This window comes from Eutrigla gurnardus (assembly GCF_963514095.1).
Source record: "Eutrigla gurnardus genome assembly, chromosome: 9".
In the NCBI taxonomy this organism is placed as follows: Eukaryota; Metazoa; Chordata; class Actinopteri; order Perciformes; family Triglidae; genus Eutrigla; species Eutrigla gurnardus.
In genome coordinates this window covers 9,069,051-9,084,967 of record NC_139923.1, presented here as the reverse complement: position 1 = coordinate 9,084,967, position 15,917 = coordinate 9,069,051, and the positions used below count along the sequence as shown (strand labels likewise).

At 44.4% G+C, this 15,917-nt stretch overlaps 1 protein-coding gene across 2 annotated transcripts in view; it reads right to left on the bottom strand.

The window, feature by feature from the left end:
• LOC311018052 (suppressor of tumorigenicity 7 protein homolog) overlaps positions 1 to 15,917 on the bottom strand; it is a 35,073-nt gene that overhangs the window by 1,585 nt on the left and 17,571 nt on the right. The window contains exons 2-14 of one of the 2 annotated variants that reach the window (XM_084016799.1): positions 14,291 to 14,373; positions 9,874 to 10,033; positions 8,356 to 8,410; positions 7,359 to 7,474; positions 7,202 to 7,277; positions 6,362 to 6,516; positions 6,141 to 6,238; positions 5,234 to 5,348; positions 4,763 to 4,835; positions 3,827 to 3,929; positions 2,221 to 2,371; positions 2,013 to 2,105; positions 593 to 732 (exon numbers count right to left, since the gene is read on the bottom strand). In XM_084016799.1, the coding sequence (XP_083872925.1) occupies positions 593 to 732; positions 2,013 to 2,105; positions 2,221 to 2,371; positions 3,827 to 3,929; positions 4,763 to 4,835; positions 5,234 to 5,348; positions 6,141 to 6,238; positions 6,362 to 6,516; positions 7,202 to 7,277; positions 7,359 to 7,474; positions 8,356 to 8,410; positions 9,874 to 10,033; positions 14,291 to 14,373 (1,418 nt within the window). Of the gene's footprint in view, positions 1 to 592; positions 736 to 2,012; positions 2,106 to 2,220; positions 2,372 to 3,826; positions 3,930 to 4,762; positions 4,836 to 5,233; positions 5,349 to 6,140; positions 6,239 to 6,361; positions 6,517 to 7,201; positions 7,278 to 7,358; positions 7,475 to 8,355; positions 8,411 to 9,873; positions 10,034 to 14,290; positions 14,374 to 15,917 lie in introns of both variants that reach the window. The other variant, XM_084016798.1, reaches the window with a different exon arrangement.

The window sequence follows — 15,917 nt, the reverse complement described above, 5'->3', positions numbered from 1 at the left end:
TCTGCTGATAGTGTCACATCGGGGGGGAGAGATGAGCTCACCTACATTCCAGGTGAGCAGCTCAGCGCTGCGGGGGGGGGGGGGGGGGGGGGGCTCGTGTTGTTGAACGCACGTGTTTAAGGTTTAACTACACGATCCGACTCAGCGACCTCAAGCACATCGAGCTAGCCGACGTTAAATCAACTAACACCAAATTAATCAACATCTCAAACAACCATGAACGTGAATTTATTCAAAGTGATGGTTTTGCATTCTGACACTGTGAGCAGGTACTTTGACCTGAGGGCGGCACACAGAGAAAGGTCAGAGGGTCACCGGCTCTATTATTCCATCCAGCACATCTTGTGCAAATGAGGCTATGGGCTTTTAGGATGCCCGGTCGCCAACCGGAGCCACGAGGTCACGAGGAACGACAAAAGGTCAACGGAAACATTCAGTCTTTCTCTGGAGACAAAACCGTTTCAGCTCTGGGTGATTTCTTTTTCCTGCAGCATCAGAGTTATGTGTTTCCTCCTCGCTGAAAACTTTCCAAACAAGGGAGAACGAGTGTGTGTGTGTGTGTGTGTGTGTGTGTGTGTGTGTGTGTACTCACAGCTTTAGCAAACACTCCCATGAGCTCGGGGAACTGGTGTGTGAGCAGAGCCAGCATGGCGGTGAAGGAGCAGAGACCGGCGGTGAAGAGGATGAAGAAGGGCAGCTCCTTCTTCGGGTAGACCGACACCTCGTGAAACACTGCTTCCGCGTGGGATGGACGGACAGACACACACACACACACACACACACACAAACTCAAAGTTAGTTTAGACATTTACATCACATATGTCTAAAATAAGTACTTTTCTGCACACAAAAACGTCCTAAACTTGAAGTGGACCGACCTCTGACCCCTTCAAAGTGCCATCACACAGGAGGAAACTACGGGCCTTTCCCTTTACATGAAGAACATCCCAATCCCTAACAGCATCTCGAGCAGTGAGGAGGAGGAGGAGCTATAAGCGAGGAAACACCAGTGTGTGGTGGTGGTAGCTTGTATGAATCGTTGAAGATGATCTGTCATCTTTCACCCACGTCTGTACAACCCACACAGAAAACGATAACTCTGAGACAAGGACGTCTGCTTTCCTAAATACTCGTTGTCTCAACTCCTCTCTTTGGCCATGTGAGCACTGAAGTCCCCCAGCAGAACTACAGAGTCCCCGGTTGGGGGACTCCGAGAAGGCCGGGTCCTCCACGCTGCTGGTGGTGCAGATAACAGTCAGAGACTTACTCTCAGCCAGGGCTTCACTCACACACTCACACACTCTCACACACACACACACACACACACACACACACACACACACACACTCTCTCTCTCTCTCTCTCTCTCTCACACACTCTCACACACTCTCACACACTCTCACACACACACACACACACACACACACACACACACACACACACACACACACACACACACACACACACACACACACACACACACACACACACACACACACACACACACACACACACACACACACACACACACACACAGCAGTGTTGCTGCTCAGGCTGGAAGCCAAATTAATCAAGTGAAGGTTTGTGTGTGTAGACAGACGAGCTGCTGAGCAGACAGACAGACACACACACACACTCAGAGACACTCACAGACACACACACACTAAAGCTGTGCTCAGCGCTTGGTTTAGGAATTTGTCTCATCACTATAATTACTAATGACAGATTTAACAAGTTGTTTTTTAGAATTATCATAATTATTCTAAATGAAACCACATCATCTTCATAGACATGGAGAAATAATCACAAACCCACCTTCTACAAACTGTGTTTATTTAATATCACCGACTTGTGGTGGAATGTAACTAAGTACCATTTAGAGTGCGTGTGTGTGTACATGTGTGCGTGTGCGTGTCGGGACGTGTGTGTACACGTGTGTACATGTGTGTGTGTGTGTGTGTGTGTGTACACGTGTGCATGTGTGTGTGTGTGTGTGTCGGGGCGTGTCTTACTGGGTAGCAGCTCCCGGTCGGCGGTCTCTGTACAGATGGGGTACGGGTAGAACAGGTGACCCTTCTCCAGAGGATACGGGATCATTCTGAACGCTGCAGGGTTCAAACACACGTCCGCACACACACCATTACTTCCTGAATGGTTAAGAGAGAGAATTCCCATGAGGCCAACTGAGCGCGTGCGGTAGCTGTGCACTTGTGTACTTACTGCCCTCCCAGGTGCAGTGCAGCAGGTTGAGCGCCCCCTCCACCCGTTTCCAGTGCTGCAGGTGAAAGAAGGCGTAGGCGATGGCCTCGCTGTCTCCTCTCTTCAGGATGTGTTCTGGAGGAAGAATCAGACTCTTCATCTCCAGCAGATACTGAGGAGGAGGAGGAGGAGGAGGAGGAGGAGGAGGGGAGACCAAAAATTAAATGTAGCTAATACCCCGACCACATTGAACCTACGAACTCTGCAATAGAATAAAAAATGTATTTCTGCGTATTATTTCTTAAAATGCTTCATATCCTTAAAAGTCTAATCTAAAAGGTTATGTCAGTAAATACACCACAATCATTGATAATATTCATATTGTGTCATAATTTTAAAAAATATACACAAAAATCCATATTTAAATAATAAACACATTTAACTCAATAAACACAAAGCATACTGAATAATACGATTTCTTAACAATGAACAAAATATATTTCTTTCTTTAAGCAATAACATGCCTATAACTGATTAAATCATCTCTTACATACTTCATCACTCTAACATGCTAAACAATCTGGCATACATGTGCTCCCTTGTCACATGATCCGGGGGTTTGACAACATAACCAGTCATGTGACCATGTTAATGTTAATGTGATTTGTCCTTTCAGATTAAAAGCTCATCCTCAGATAAAGGAAAAAAGGAGAATGCAGGGATAATTTTCCAGGACATTTTACGGTGTTTTTAGTGAATGGAACTGTTTTCCAGGTTTCCCAGGACCCGCAGGAACCCCATTCAAAGCTTTGGTACGGCCCTGCTTTGTTCATAACTAAACAATCGTTATCAACATATATTGATTATCTGGAGCGTGTAAAAATAAAAGTCTGACCCAACTAGAAACTTTGACTCAAAATTCACGTTCGTACATCTTCACTGGCAGGTAGGTGTCACATCGGGCCAGTTGTTCAAAAAACTTACTTTTGAGACGGTTTTTCAAAGCAACATTGGATTGGATCACCCTGATCCAGATACACAGTTTTCAGGATGACCAAATCTGGATTACCAGCTATGTAAAGAACAGGTAGAAGATGGGGTCACTTTAACCCTATGAGCCCTAGGCTGTTTTAAGGGCATTTTCACTACCTTTAGTTGGAAGCATTTATCCTGGTCATTGTAAGTGCCATTCACACATGCTACAACAAGATCCTTTTTATTTTTACTTTACTACTGAAAGGCTTAATTGGTTGCCTATGTCTACTTTATCACTGTAGCGGTTAAACAGGTCAAGTGCAAAATATAAATAAAAGTATATACACTAAATGATACAAATGTAGTATTTGACCAATTTTAAAGTTTTACTACATTTTCTTCCTGCAATCCACCTTGAAACCCTACCCCTTGTTGGGATCAGGGTAATCCTGTTTTTTTGGATCAAAGTTATCCAATCCTACTGAAGTTTTGAACAACACAAACTGAAGGTTTGATCCATTTCCAAACTCGGATTTTCCAGATTTGATCCAATCCGATAACCAAAATCCGATCAGATTACCTTTGAACAACTGGCCCCTGGTGACCATGTGACCTCAACAGGTGTGTATGTGCGTGTTTATCCAAGACTCACTTTGGGGACGTGGGGGTTGAACTCCACCGCTCTGTGGATGGCTTCTACTGCATTCATCTCTGCTGTGCTCAGCCCTCGTCTGGATGCTGCTTCTGGAGAGAATCTGCACACACACACACACACACACACGCACACACACACACACACGCACACACGCCTGTCAGTGATTTTGAAAACTGCCGCGGAGCCAAATAAAGACGTTGGAATCCACTCGCTGCTCATAAATCTCATTTATCAAAACAACTAAACAAATGAGAAACGGAGAGTTCTGAGTTCACGTTTATGAAACAAACATGTGAGGGCCGGAGCAGGAGAAAATTCATCGAGTGTTAAGCAGCTAAACGTATTGCAATCACAAATTCTGCTCCGTTAATCTGAATGTCCCTTGAAAACCCAACAGAAGGTCTCGTTAGACCACGTCAGGATGCAAATATGCCCCCTTCGTTCCGTGTGATCCGGTTTTGTTTGGCAGATAATGTCATGTAGTAAAACAGATGCTGTTTTTAGGAGTTTGTCGAGACATAGGTTCCACGTTTTATGATGACGTATTATTGAGAATAAAATCCAATTAGATCCTCTCCTTGTTTTTATTAACGCTTTATTTCTCCTTTATTTAAAAAAGAAAACGGATCCTTCCACTAACTTGGTTAAGTCCCACCACTATCTTGTTAATCCAGAAAAAAGCAGATGTTTTTCTCTCAAGTGAATTAATACGCTTCTCTATGTTGTCACTAAAATTAACGTAATAAGAGGGGAAAAAAGAAGCAATAAGCAGCAAATATAATAACACATAAATGTATACATGTTTTGTTTTTTTAAAAGCCCATTTCTATGGTTTGTGCCGATTTGTTTTATAGTCATAAATATAATGACTCTTCTTTTAAGCCTCTTAAACCCCCCATGAGCACCCTGGAGACGATGGAAGGCGATACTCACTTGTCGGACACCGCCCTGGCTTTGAGCAAGGCAGCTGTGTAGCATATTGTTGCAGATTTGGGTAAACTAATATCTGTGGAGGAGACACAAAGGGGGGGGGGGGGGCGTTAGTCAACACAGAAAACGTTTGGAATTACAGGGAGGAGGTTTCATAGCTTTGGGCTAAAGTGTTATATTTTCACGTATCCAATGGTTACGTGACGTAACCATGATGACGACACTGAAGCTGAGATAAGAAACACTCAGGTGGACGGATAAAAGATCCTGGAACAGCTGATGGATTACAAATGCATCCTCAAAGACAAAATCCCACTAATAATACAAAAAAATGTCCCCATCTGGAAAAGCCTTTTAAAATTCCGTTTCGATATCCTCGACATTCCCCGACCCGTGGGAACCCTCAAGTACAGTAAGGTATTTGTACGTATTTAGGGTTATTTCTACGTGGTGGTAACGAGTCGGATCCCTCACCGTCGTACTTGGCCAGAACGGCCTGGACGTCGGCGTAGTTCTGGAGCTCTAGTAGCGACTCCAGCAGGTTCTCGTGGATGTTGAACATACTGAGGAGAGGGAACTCCTTCATTAACTGGAAAACACACAACTGTTGTTACATGTAATACCAGACAGGGGGCGACACATGCACAGTCAGCACACTTTGGCTCATCAATTATACAGAAGGGATGTGTTGTACATGAGTGTGTATGTGTGTGGTGTGTGTGTGTGTGTGTGTGTGTGTGTGTGTGTGTGTATGTGTGTGTATGTGTGTGTATGTGTGTGTGCGTGTGTCTGCATGTGCGTGTGTCTGCATGTGTGTGTGTGTGTGTATATGTGTGTGTGTGTGTGTATATGTGTGTGTGTGTGTGTCTGCATGTGTGTATGTGTGTGTGTGTGTGTGTGTGTGTGTGTGTATGTGTGTGTATGTGTGTGTGCGTGTGTCTGCATGTGCGTGTGTCTGCATGTGTGTGTGTGTGTGTATATGTGTGTGTGTGTGTGTATATGTGTGTGTGTGTGTGTCTGCATGTGTGTATGTGTGTGTGTGTGTGTGTGTGTCTGCATGTGTGTGTGTGTGTATATGTGTGTGTGTGTGTGTCTGCATGTGTGTATGTGTGTGTGTGTGTGTGTGTGTCTGCATGTGTGCATGTGTGTATGTGTGTGTGTGTGTGTGTGTGTGTGTGTGTCTGCATGTGTGTATGTGTGTGTGTGTGTGTGTGTCTGCATGTGTGTATGTGTGTGTGTCTGCATGTGTGTATGTGTGTGTGTGTGTGTGCGTGTGTCTGCATGTGTGTATGTGTGTGTGTGTGTGTGTGTGTGTCTGCATGTGTGTGTGTGTGCATGTGTGTATGTGTGTGTGTGTGTGTGTCTGCATGTGTGTACTCACATCCCTCATCATTTTAACAGCTTCTCGTGTTCGTCCGAGCTTCCTTGAACACATCGCCAGTCTTCTTTTTATGTAAACCAACACGTTGGTGTCTCTTCCTGCAGGAGGCACACAAACACACTATGTAACACACACACAGACACACGCACACACACAAACACACCATGTAACACAGACACACTCGTCTGGGTTGTACCATGAAAGCGCTGGTATAAACTCACTGTGCTGGGCTTCGTACTGTGAGCCGTGATGCTGGAGCTGCTGGCTGCGTCGATAGCAGCCCTCGCCGGCTTTCAGCGCCTGTTTAAATAAACGCTCCGCCTCCATGATGGTTGTAGCTTCTTCCTCCGCCAGCAAGATGTACGCCGTCGCACAACTACGGGAGGAGAGGACCACAAGCTGTTAACCAGGAGATCCCAGACTGTCCTCATGGGGTCTGGGGGATCTGGTTCTGTTTGCGTCCGACAGACAGAAGAAGTCTGAAGGATGTGTGCACGACCTTCGTAGTCGCACACATCCTTCAGACTTCCTAAAATAAACCCGTGCCGCCATGACAACAAGTCCCTGATGAATGATGCAGGTACACGGAGGGCAGATCTGGGATGATCGTTCCTCCTGCCAACAAAAACCTCCCATCGTGCAATTTATAACACTGAAGTCTATCCAAACGATGTCGAACATCAATTTGCAGATTTTTTGCTATCATGTTGTTTTTCTTGTTGAATCTGAGGCGACAACATCACTAATTGATTTCATTGCTTTGATTGATTGAGGTCACAATCAAAGCCTTATAAAAAGGAAGTTAAGATGCCGTTTCAACATCAGAGCTGAGGGTCACTGGAACCAGACGTGGACCAGTGGGACACCAGTTTGTTGGCGGCAGCTTCATGACCGAAACATGACCTGCATTAATTATTAACTGCATAATTATTAATACAGTCGGCGCTCCAGTGAACAAGTTGCTTCACTGCTAGTAAAGTGATATATGGATTTATTGATGTTCAAGTGATTTAAAAATGAGCCCAAAAACATCCCTAAAGAGGATGGAGAGGAGAACTCACTCTTCCAGCTCCAGAGCTTCGTGTGCTGCAGAGATTCGAGCCTGCGGGTTCCTCTCCCTCCACGCCTTCTGCATGACTGCAACACAAACACACGTCTATGAGAAAACGTATTCAAGATTAGTCGGCGCGTAACGTTTGATGCTCGCGGTTCGCTCACTGGCGTCGGCGGGCCGGAGGTGGTCCGAGTCGCAGGTGAAGAAGGTCTGGTGGTCTTGAGCCGACAGGTTCATGTCGTAATACGTCAGCGGCTCTCGACCCGTCACCCACGTATATCTGCAGGGGAGCACAGAGTCACATAAGTGATGGGGGGGGGGGGGATAATTACAACACGAGGACGGGGAACGTGGAGGAGGTGGAACAGGAGACAGAACAAGGGAATGGATGAGAACAAATCCAAAAAGAAATCTGAGAGAGGAAGAAGAGATGAAGAACTAAAAGCAACCCCCAGCATATAATAACTGGTGTGGGAGTTGGATGAAATAGAAAAAAAATCACATTTTAACATTTCTTAAGAGATGCCTGTGATGCCTCCAGTACTGCAGTAATAGAATGACTTAATCTGGTCTGTTTTTATTATTTTAAGTGTACAGGTAAGGTGTCCTCCGAAAGGCACACCATGAATTAAATGTATTATTATTAATTTTCACCTTTCAGAAGAATACAGATCGTCTCACTCACATTATTGCATGTTTATTTCATGGATATAGAATTTTGGTTACAAGTTACTGAATCAAATCGTGGTTTACAGAATTGATTCGAATCGAATCGCCAACTACTGTATCGTTAATCGAATTGAAGTGAAGCCAAAGATTCACCCCTAATATGAAACCATGTGAATATGGCAAGTTTAAAAACAAAAAGACGGGATGGTGTGAAGAGAGTAAATGCGGTGTAACTGAGGAGAAAGTGACGAGCAGATCACAGAGAAGGAGAAGACAGACGGGGAGAACCAATGAGGAGGCAGGAGAGTGAACCGTGGAGAGAGAGAGAGAGAGAGAGGTGAGAGAGAGAGAGAGAGAGAGAGAGAGAGAGAGAGAGAGAGAGAGAGAGAGAGAGAGAGAGAGAGAGAGAGAGAGAGAGAGAGAGAGAGAGGGAGACAGACGGAGCTGCAGACGGGTTTTAGGTGCAGGTGTAACATCAACGCCATTACTCACCGATTATATTCAGCTCCACGAAATAAATTCAGCGGATTTCTCCAAACTTTACATTCTGCAGGAGAGAGAGAAAGAGAGAGAGAGAGACAGAGAGAGAGAGAGGGAGGGAGAGAGAGATAGAGAGAGCGAGAGAGAGAGAGATAGAGAGAAGGAGGAGATGGAGAGAGATTGAGGGAGATAGAGAGAAGTAGAGGGAGAGAGGGAGAGATTGAGGGAGAGAGACAGAGGGGGAGAGAGAGAGAGACATGAGGGTAAAGTCGACACTGAGCCTCCTCGCTGCTCTTCCAGCGGTTCCACTGAGCTTCCTGTCATGGTCTCCGTGGAGACGCCGCTGACAGCAGAACGCCTTAAACCTCCTCAGTGACTGAAACGGGTTTCTGCTGTCAGAACACGAGCAGACGGATGTAACCGCGGGATTTCTCCACATTCAGCCCCCCTGTTGTTGGGATATTTATATTTTGCTTTGATAAACGACCTTAAACGACCTACAAATCAACGACACAGACGCAGAATGTTTTACTCTCCGGAGAGCAGAAAAGTCACTAAAACACTCATCAGTCATTTTAATCCCACACACCGTTTCTATTCTACGTCCTTTAATATAAGTGATCAATCAAGCGCCTTCACTTAAACGCTGCGTCTGCAAAAACAAAGCTCTGCGAGGAGAGAAAGTAATTAAATTGACTTTTTTCTCTCTCTTCTCAATCACAGCTTGTTGATTTAATACAGAACACATAATCCTCTTCCATTCAGACGTGTGTAGCTGCGTCACGCCTCCACACACAACAACAGGAGCATTTCTTTTTACTTTCCCATACATTGATTTATAAAACTGAGCCTCTCGATGGATGATGCATTCCAGATGCATGTGTAGGATAAACGTTCTGCTGTTTTATGTGAAGCGGAAAGCCAAAGGATTGTTCAGCAATAAGAGACAGCGAGGAGGGAATCTCCACGAGGAGCGACTACACGTAACGGATTCACCGGAGCGGAGCGGTCGGAGGAATTGAAGGATTATTTTTTCTATTCCTTGACTAATCGAGACATCTTCTGAAGCTGCTGCAGCGACATTTACTGAGCTACGATTATATTTTACTGACTCACAACAGCTGGAAGCAACAAATCTTATGAATCTCAAATGAGCCTTCCACGAGCCCAGACGTCTCTGAATCATCGATTCTACAAGCTGTCACACTACGACGGGTCTTTGTGCTCAGCGTTAATAGCCGTCTACATCTGGAGCAGCAGGATTACTTTTAAAGTGTGAACGCCTCAAACCCAAAAACTCCATATTTTAAATGAATGTTGCCTTCAGGCTTTAGGGCTCTGTGGAGTTCAGCTTGGAGAATTAACGTTAATAATTATTCAGACTGAAGGACTCTGTCACTCTGGTATTACTATTATTGTCATCATTCCATTCTATCCACCACTGTTATTATTAGTCCTATTTCTGTTATTATTATTGCTATTATTGGATGATGGATTGGATGAGCTCTCTCACTCTCTATCAGCTCTTACCAGACACACTCTGTCGATTGGAATCAGCTTCTCCATTACTGGTGTTGGAGTTGCTGGGGGTGCTGCTGTCCACTCCGCCCAGCAGGGGGCGCAGGTGGCTCACGGACACCTGCTCTATGAAGGAGGTCCCATATTTCCTGAAATACCACCACTCGAATATCTGAAAGAGACAGAGGGAGAACGTTTAAACCCTTCACATGACTTTCATCAATGACGGCAACGTTAAATAACTAGAGTCTTACTTTTACTACTAAAGTCATTTAAGTCACGAGGAACAGTTGGAAGCAAATAAAAAACAAATTCAGACAGTTAGATTATCCACATTAAACAGGATACATATAAAGACAATTACTGGCTAGTACATATTTCAGATCATTTCCTTCATCAGCTGAATAACTTTATTCCATGTCTGCTTTTAAAACCACCTTCATGATTTTAATCAGAATACGGACTAAACATAATAATCAACATGATCTGCATCAGGGGAATAATACGGTTTTACCACCGTCAGCCAGAGAGGATCAGCAAAACATATTTCACCCACATAACAAAAAACATTGTTATCAGTTTAAGAGTGTGTATTTAGCGTATTTCTCTGCTGTAGGTAATCGAACGACGAGGAAGTGAAGCCGTTATCTTTGTTCTCCTCAAAGCCTCCAGACGCCTTCAAGAAGTAACTTTAACTCACAGAATCGGGAGAAGTAAAAGCCTGATGTCCCGTGGTGTTTTTTATTCACTATATCACTCACGCTAGATGCGCCAGAGAGGACGCTTATAGACCCCAACCAAGTGACATCCCAGATACGTCCTGTCTGGGTTCATGACATCATCCAGGAGGTGCTCAGTGTATTTAATTAAGCTGTATTCACAGTGAATAGCAAGCCAAACTCTGGCTGGTTTACCACAGCGGTATGAAAGCAAATGAAATGTTTTGTTGTGATTTAACTGCAATATATGAATAAAAAAGGATGCCGAAGTAACTACATAATGAGGACAGTTTTTTAAAACTCCAATGTGATGCTTTGTTATGTCTGTTTGCAAGACTTCAAGCTAACTACTTTTAAAATCCTTGTTTTCTGAATGCAGTCTGGTTGATGGGTGCTAGGCTACCGGTATGCTAACCATAGATGCTCCATCAACACTCCAAATAAGGTCATCTAGACATAAATACGGCAGAGTTCTTGTTGTTTGGACCACAGCCGGTCTCTGGTTTCTCCACTTAGTCTGGTCTGGTCTCTGGACTAATGTGAGCTACTATCATAGACCTCTGGGGGACCGCAGACCGTCTCTACACAGTTAGGACAGGAGGAGAATCTCAACGCTGATAAGAGACACCTAAAGGAGAATACATTTTTTAATGTCATAGAACAAAATATAAAAATCTCTTTAAAAAAAAAAAATGTTTTTTAGCCTCTCAGGCATCGAGCCACAAACCAAATGGATTCCAGGACTAATTCCTGCAGCACTCGTCTGTGCTGGTCCTCCCGTCGGCCTCTCCAAACGTGGACTTCTACCTCAAACACCTCCACTTTAAAAACCCAATCATCCCTTTACAAGCGTTGTGAAAGTGCCTTCCAGTTACCTTCCTTCCTCCTTCCCACATACACTGATTTAAAAACACAACCATTCCAGCTGTGGCGTCGCACAAACACAAATATCAATAAATACTAGCAGGTGGCCTTTAAGCAAGGCACTGCTATCTGCTCTGATAGAGTCGTTTGGTGGCAAACAAGTGAGAATGTTTCTCAAAGAATAAATCAAACTATAATATTGAAAATGTGCTCAATGTAATATAAGAAGCAATAAGAGATTTAATGAGAGAGTTTACGGCGCACCGATGGCCATCTGGCAACGCTTCCACAGCGTTTCAGCGTCTGCAGCAGAAGTCTGTCGGGGCTCATCTACAACTCTCCGGTGGAAACACCACTAATTGGGACATAAACATCTATTTCAATTACAGAGAAAACGGCCCGGCATAATTACGACGACACCATTCCACGATTTCCTAATAAGCTCACAGAGCATGTGCAGAGCTCGACGCCGCCGTTTCCAGGCAGCCAGTGCTCATTGGCCGATGGCCCGTGGGGAAAAGGAGAGGGAGTTAATTAAGACGAGAGCTATTTTAAAATACAGACCGACCACTGTTGCACAGTCGGCCATCTCTGTGAAGGACTTGAAAAGGGATGACATACCTGCAGAAGTAGGAATAGCCTTTACCAACGGTTTCATTATATTGCTTCCTGCGTTGATGGTATTCGTCACATCTTTATTTATTCTGTTTATTGTACCGACGTAGGCAGGTTTAATGCACAGCCCAAACTGTGTTCACAGCAGCTTGAAAAAGCACTAAAAGCATTGAAAGTGTGTTGCATGGTGTGACATGCCAGGAGACGGCGCCGGAGGCAGCCATTTTTTTAATTTTTAATTTGGAGCTCATCTTCTGAAGGGCCAAATGAGTATAGATTTCCTCTCTCTTCAGCTGCTTGTGGCCTATGAACCTGCGATTATAGTCCTAACAAATTACATCCCAGCCTCATAAAGGCACCCAGGGAGACTCATCTCATCTCATCATCATCTCCTTTCTGAACAGGGGGACCACCACCCTGGTCTGCCACTCCTTAGGTCCTGTCCCGGACTTCCACGTAATGTTGAAGATACATGTCATCCAAGACAGACCAAAGCCTTCAGCATTTCTGGACGGATCTCATCAATCCCCAGGGCTTTGCCACTGAGGAGTTGTTTGACTACCTCAGTGACTGCCACCAGGGAAATTGACGATGATCCTCCATCAGCTTCCAACTCTGTCTCTACAATAGAGGGTGTGTCGGTCGGATTCAGGAGTTCCTCAAAGTGTTGCTTCCACTGCCCGATTACCTCCTCAGTTGAGGTCAACAGTGTCCCATCCTTACTGTACAGCTGGGATTGTTCCCCGTTTCCCCCTTCTGAGGTGCCAGACAGTTTTCCAGAAGCACCTTGGTGCCGACCAAAAGTCCTTCTCCATGGCTACTCCCAACTCCTCCCAGACCCGCTGCTTTGCCTCCCTCACAGCAGAGGCTGCAGCCTTTCGAGCCTGTCGGTACCTTGCAACCGCCTCCAGAGTCTTCCAAGATAACATATCTTGGAATAACTCCTTCAGTCGGACGGCTTCCCTGACACCGGTGTCCACCACGGTGTTTGAGGGTTACCGCCCCTTGACGCACCTAAGACCATTAGACCACAGCTCACCACCGTAGCTTTGGCAATGGACGCTTTAAACATCGCCCACTCAGGTTCAACGCCCCCAACCTCCACAGGGATGCCAGAAAAGCTCCGCCGGAGGTGTGAGTTGAAGATCTCTCGGACAGGGGCTCCTCCAGCCGGTTCACCTGCACTACTTGTTTGGGCTTACCAGGTTTGTCCAAATGTTTCCCCCACCCTCTGACCGATCACCAGATGGTGATCAGTTGACAGGTCTGCCCCTCTCTTCACCCGAGGTGCGGCCTCAGATCAGATGAAACGATCACAAAATTGATCACCGACCTTCAGCCTAGGGTGCTCTGGTACCACGTACACTTATGAGCATCCTTATGTTCGAACATGGTGTTCGTTATAGACAGTCCATGACTAGCACAGAAGTCCAATAACAAACAACCACTCGGATTTAGATCAGGGAGGCTGTTTGTCCCAATATCACGCTTCTCCAGGTATCTCTATCATTGCCCACGTGCGCGTTGAAGTCTCCCAGCAGAACTATGGAGTCCCCTACTGGAGCCCCATGCAGGAATCCATTCAGGGTCTCCAAGAAGGCCGAATACTCTAAACTGCGGTTTGGTGCATATGCACAAACAACAGTCAGATTTTTCTTTTTAACATTAGGAATGAGGATGTCGAGTAAGAGCGCACGAAAGGTCATCAACCTTAAAGTGGGATTTCTGTTTTAGCTGATGCACCAAAACAATGAGCCTCGACTGTATCAGCAGGAGGCTTAACGCTGCTGTTGATAGAGTCAAAGCCACTGTGTGTTATATATAAAATATGAATTAATTGTTATAAGTGATGTCTGTGCTTTGTGACAAAACATCACTATTTTTGTAAATCAGCAACGCTGCCTTTTGGTAACAATTGCTTTTACAATCCACTAGATGGCGCAAGGAGGGTGTAGTCAGTTTGACTGACAAAACACATTTTGCTGCGATAAAACTGACTGAAGCCAGACGAAGCAAGGAAAAACAAAACAAAACAAAACAAACTAAGTGTGCAATAAATCGCAATACTCAGCATATCGTATAATGTTTAAAATCATTTTTTTCCTTCGATAGGAAGGAATTTTCACAAATCATGCACTCACTCACTGTGATAAGATTATATCATGACATGAGTGTGTATCACCTCTTATTCATATCATCAGACAAAGACAGAGAAAACAAGCGTTTCTTACCAATATGAGTCCTGATATGAGGGAGGAGGTTCCCGTCAGAGCCACGTAAAACTTGGGTGTGAGGGTGTTGAGAAACATGCTTACTGTGGAGACACAAAGACAAGACGGACGCGTTAGATCGAGGAAATCTTCAGTAATGCTGCACGTCCATATGAAAGTAGGTTACGCAGAAGACAAGAAAACATCAAAAAGGTTCAAGGACATTTGTGATTTGAAAACGTGAAACATTTTAAGCTTTTCCCAGAGAGCCTTGCTGCTCAGACTTGAAATCACATCAACACCTGGGGAATCAGGCAAGAGCTGACTACAGAATGCACGATTCACAAGCAATTTACCACATTTTGCCAGGAAAGTTTTAGTGCAGAGAGAAAAGGTTGAACTTCACTGATGTTGGGACGGCGTACGGGCTCTCATCACCCTCCACATCTCAGTCAGGGCTTATATGCAATTTATCTCCGAGTGCCGGTTATTACATCAGATCCTCTGACCTGGAAAATTACAACTCGGAGTCAACGATCCACATCGCTCCAGTTTTACAGCGCAGAGCCCGTTCCTTGGCCGTCTTAAAAACAACAGCCTCCGCTGTAATGATGATGCATGAACTGAATGTATTTTTTTATCCCACTGGCAGAGTTTCAAAGGTAATGCATTCATCGTTTATGTAGCAGATTATTGGGAGATTCTTCTGCATTTAGAGTTAATCTTGTAAGTTAGTTTTAGGCCCTGAAGCGTCAGCAGGATCGAGTGTGACTGAGCTGTGAAACTGGTGATATTATTATTCTTGCAGGATGAAGAAACAAAAGTCCTCCTCTGCCATCTGCTTCCAATTTATTTGTGTTTTCAATTTCACAAACATCTCTGAGAGAAGAAAAAGAAATCAGCGAATAGAAAAGTGGCAGATGATGTTTGAAGCTGTGAGCTTCTTCCTCATCGCCTGAGAACTGTTTTCACTTTACAATAAATGACAGCGGAGTGATTTTCGGACTGCAAATCTGTCTTTGATGGATTTTCATTTTCTTTCTGCTTCTGTGCTTTAAAACGGTCGGGTTGAGCTGGATGCAGGTGAGGAAGATCCTCGTTTGATGGACTGACTGATTAGTAACAGAAATCTGAGGATGCAAGTAATGATCTGTTTAGAGAGATTAGCAGCTCAGAGGAGCAAACCTTCAGTAAGAAGGATTCATTCAGGTTTAAAGACCTGTATCATTGACCTCCATTCATATTCTGTCCGTTATAGTCACAAGAATGGCAGCCAAAACGAAAAAAGTGCATCAGAGTTCGGATCTTATCGCAATTTTGAGTCACAGATCGGATCGGCAGAAAAGAAATAAGGCAAATATTGCTTTCGTAACACCCAGATGATGTTTTTTTGGCCACTGATACTGATTGCAGAGCTTTCATTTTTGTTATAGCAGCTGATATATACAAGGCTTTAGACTATTTATTTCTACCAAAAAAATCATTTCTACTATCTCAAAGTCAGCGAAAATTGTAAAAAAATTGTAACAAAATAAGTGTTGGGAAGTTAAATCGGTCATAATTCCCTTTCTAATATCTATTTTTCAAACAACCGTATTCATTCAAGTTTCTCAAGAGAACATTTAAACATTTGATGGTGGAGGTTTTC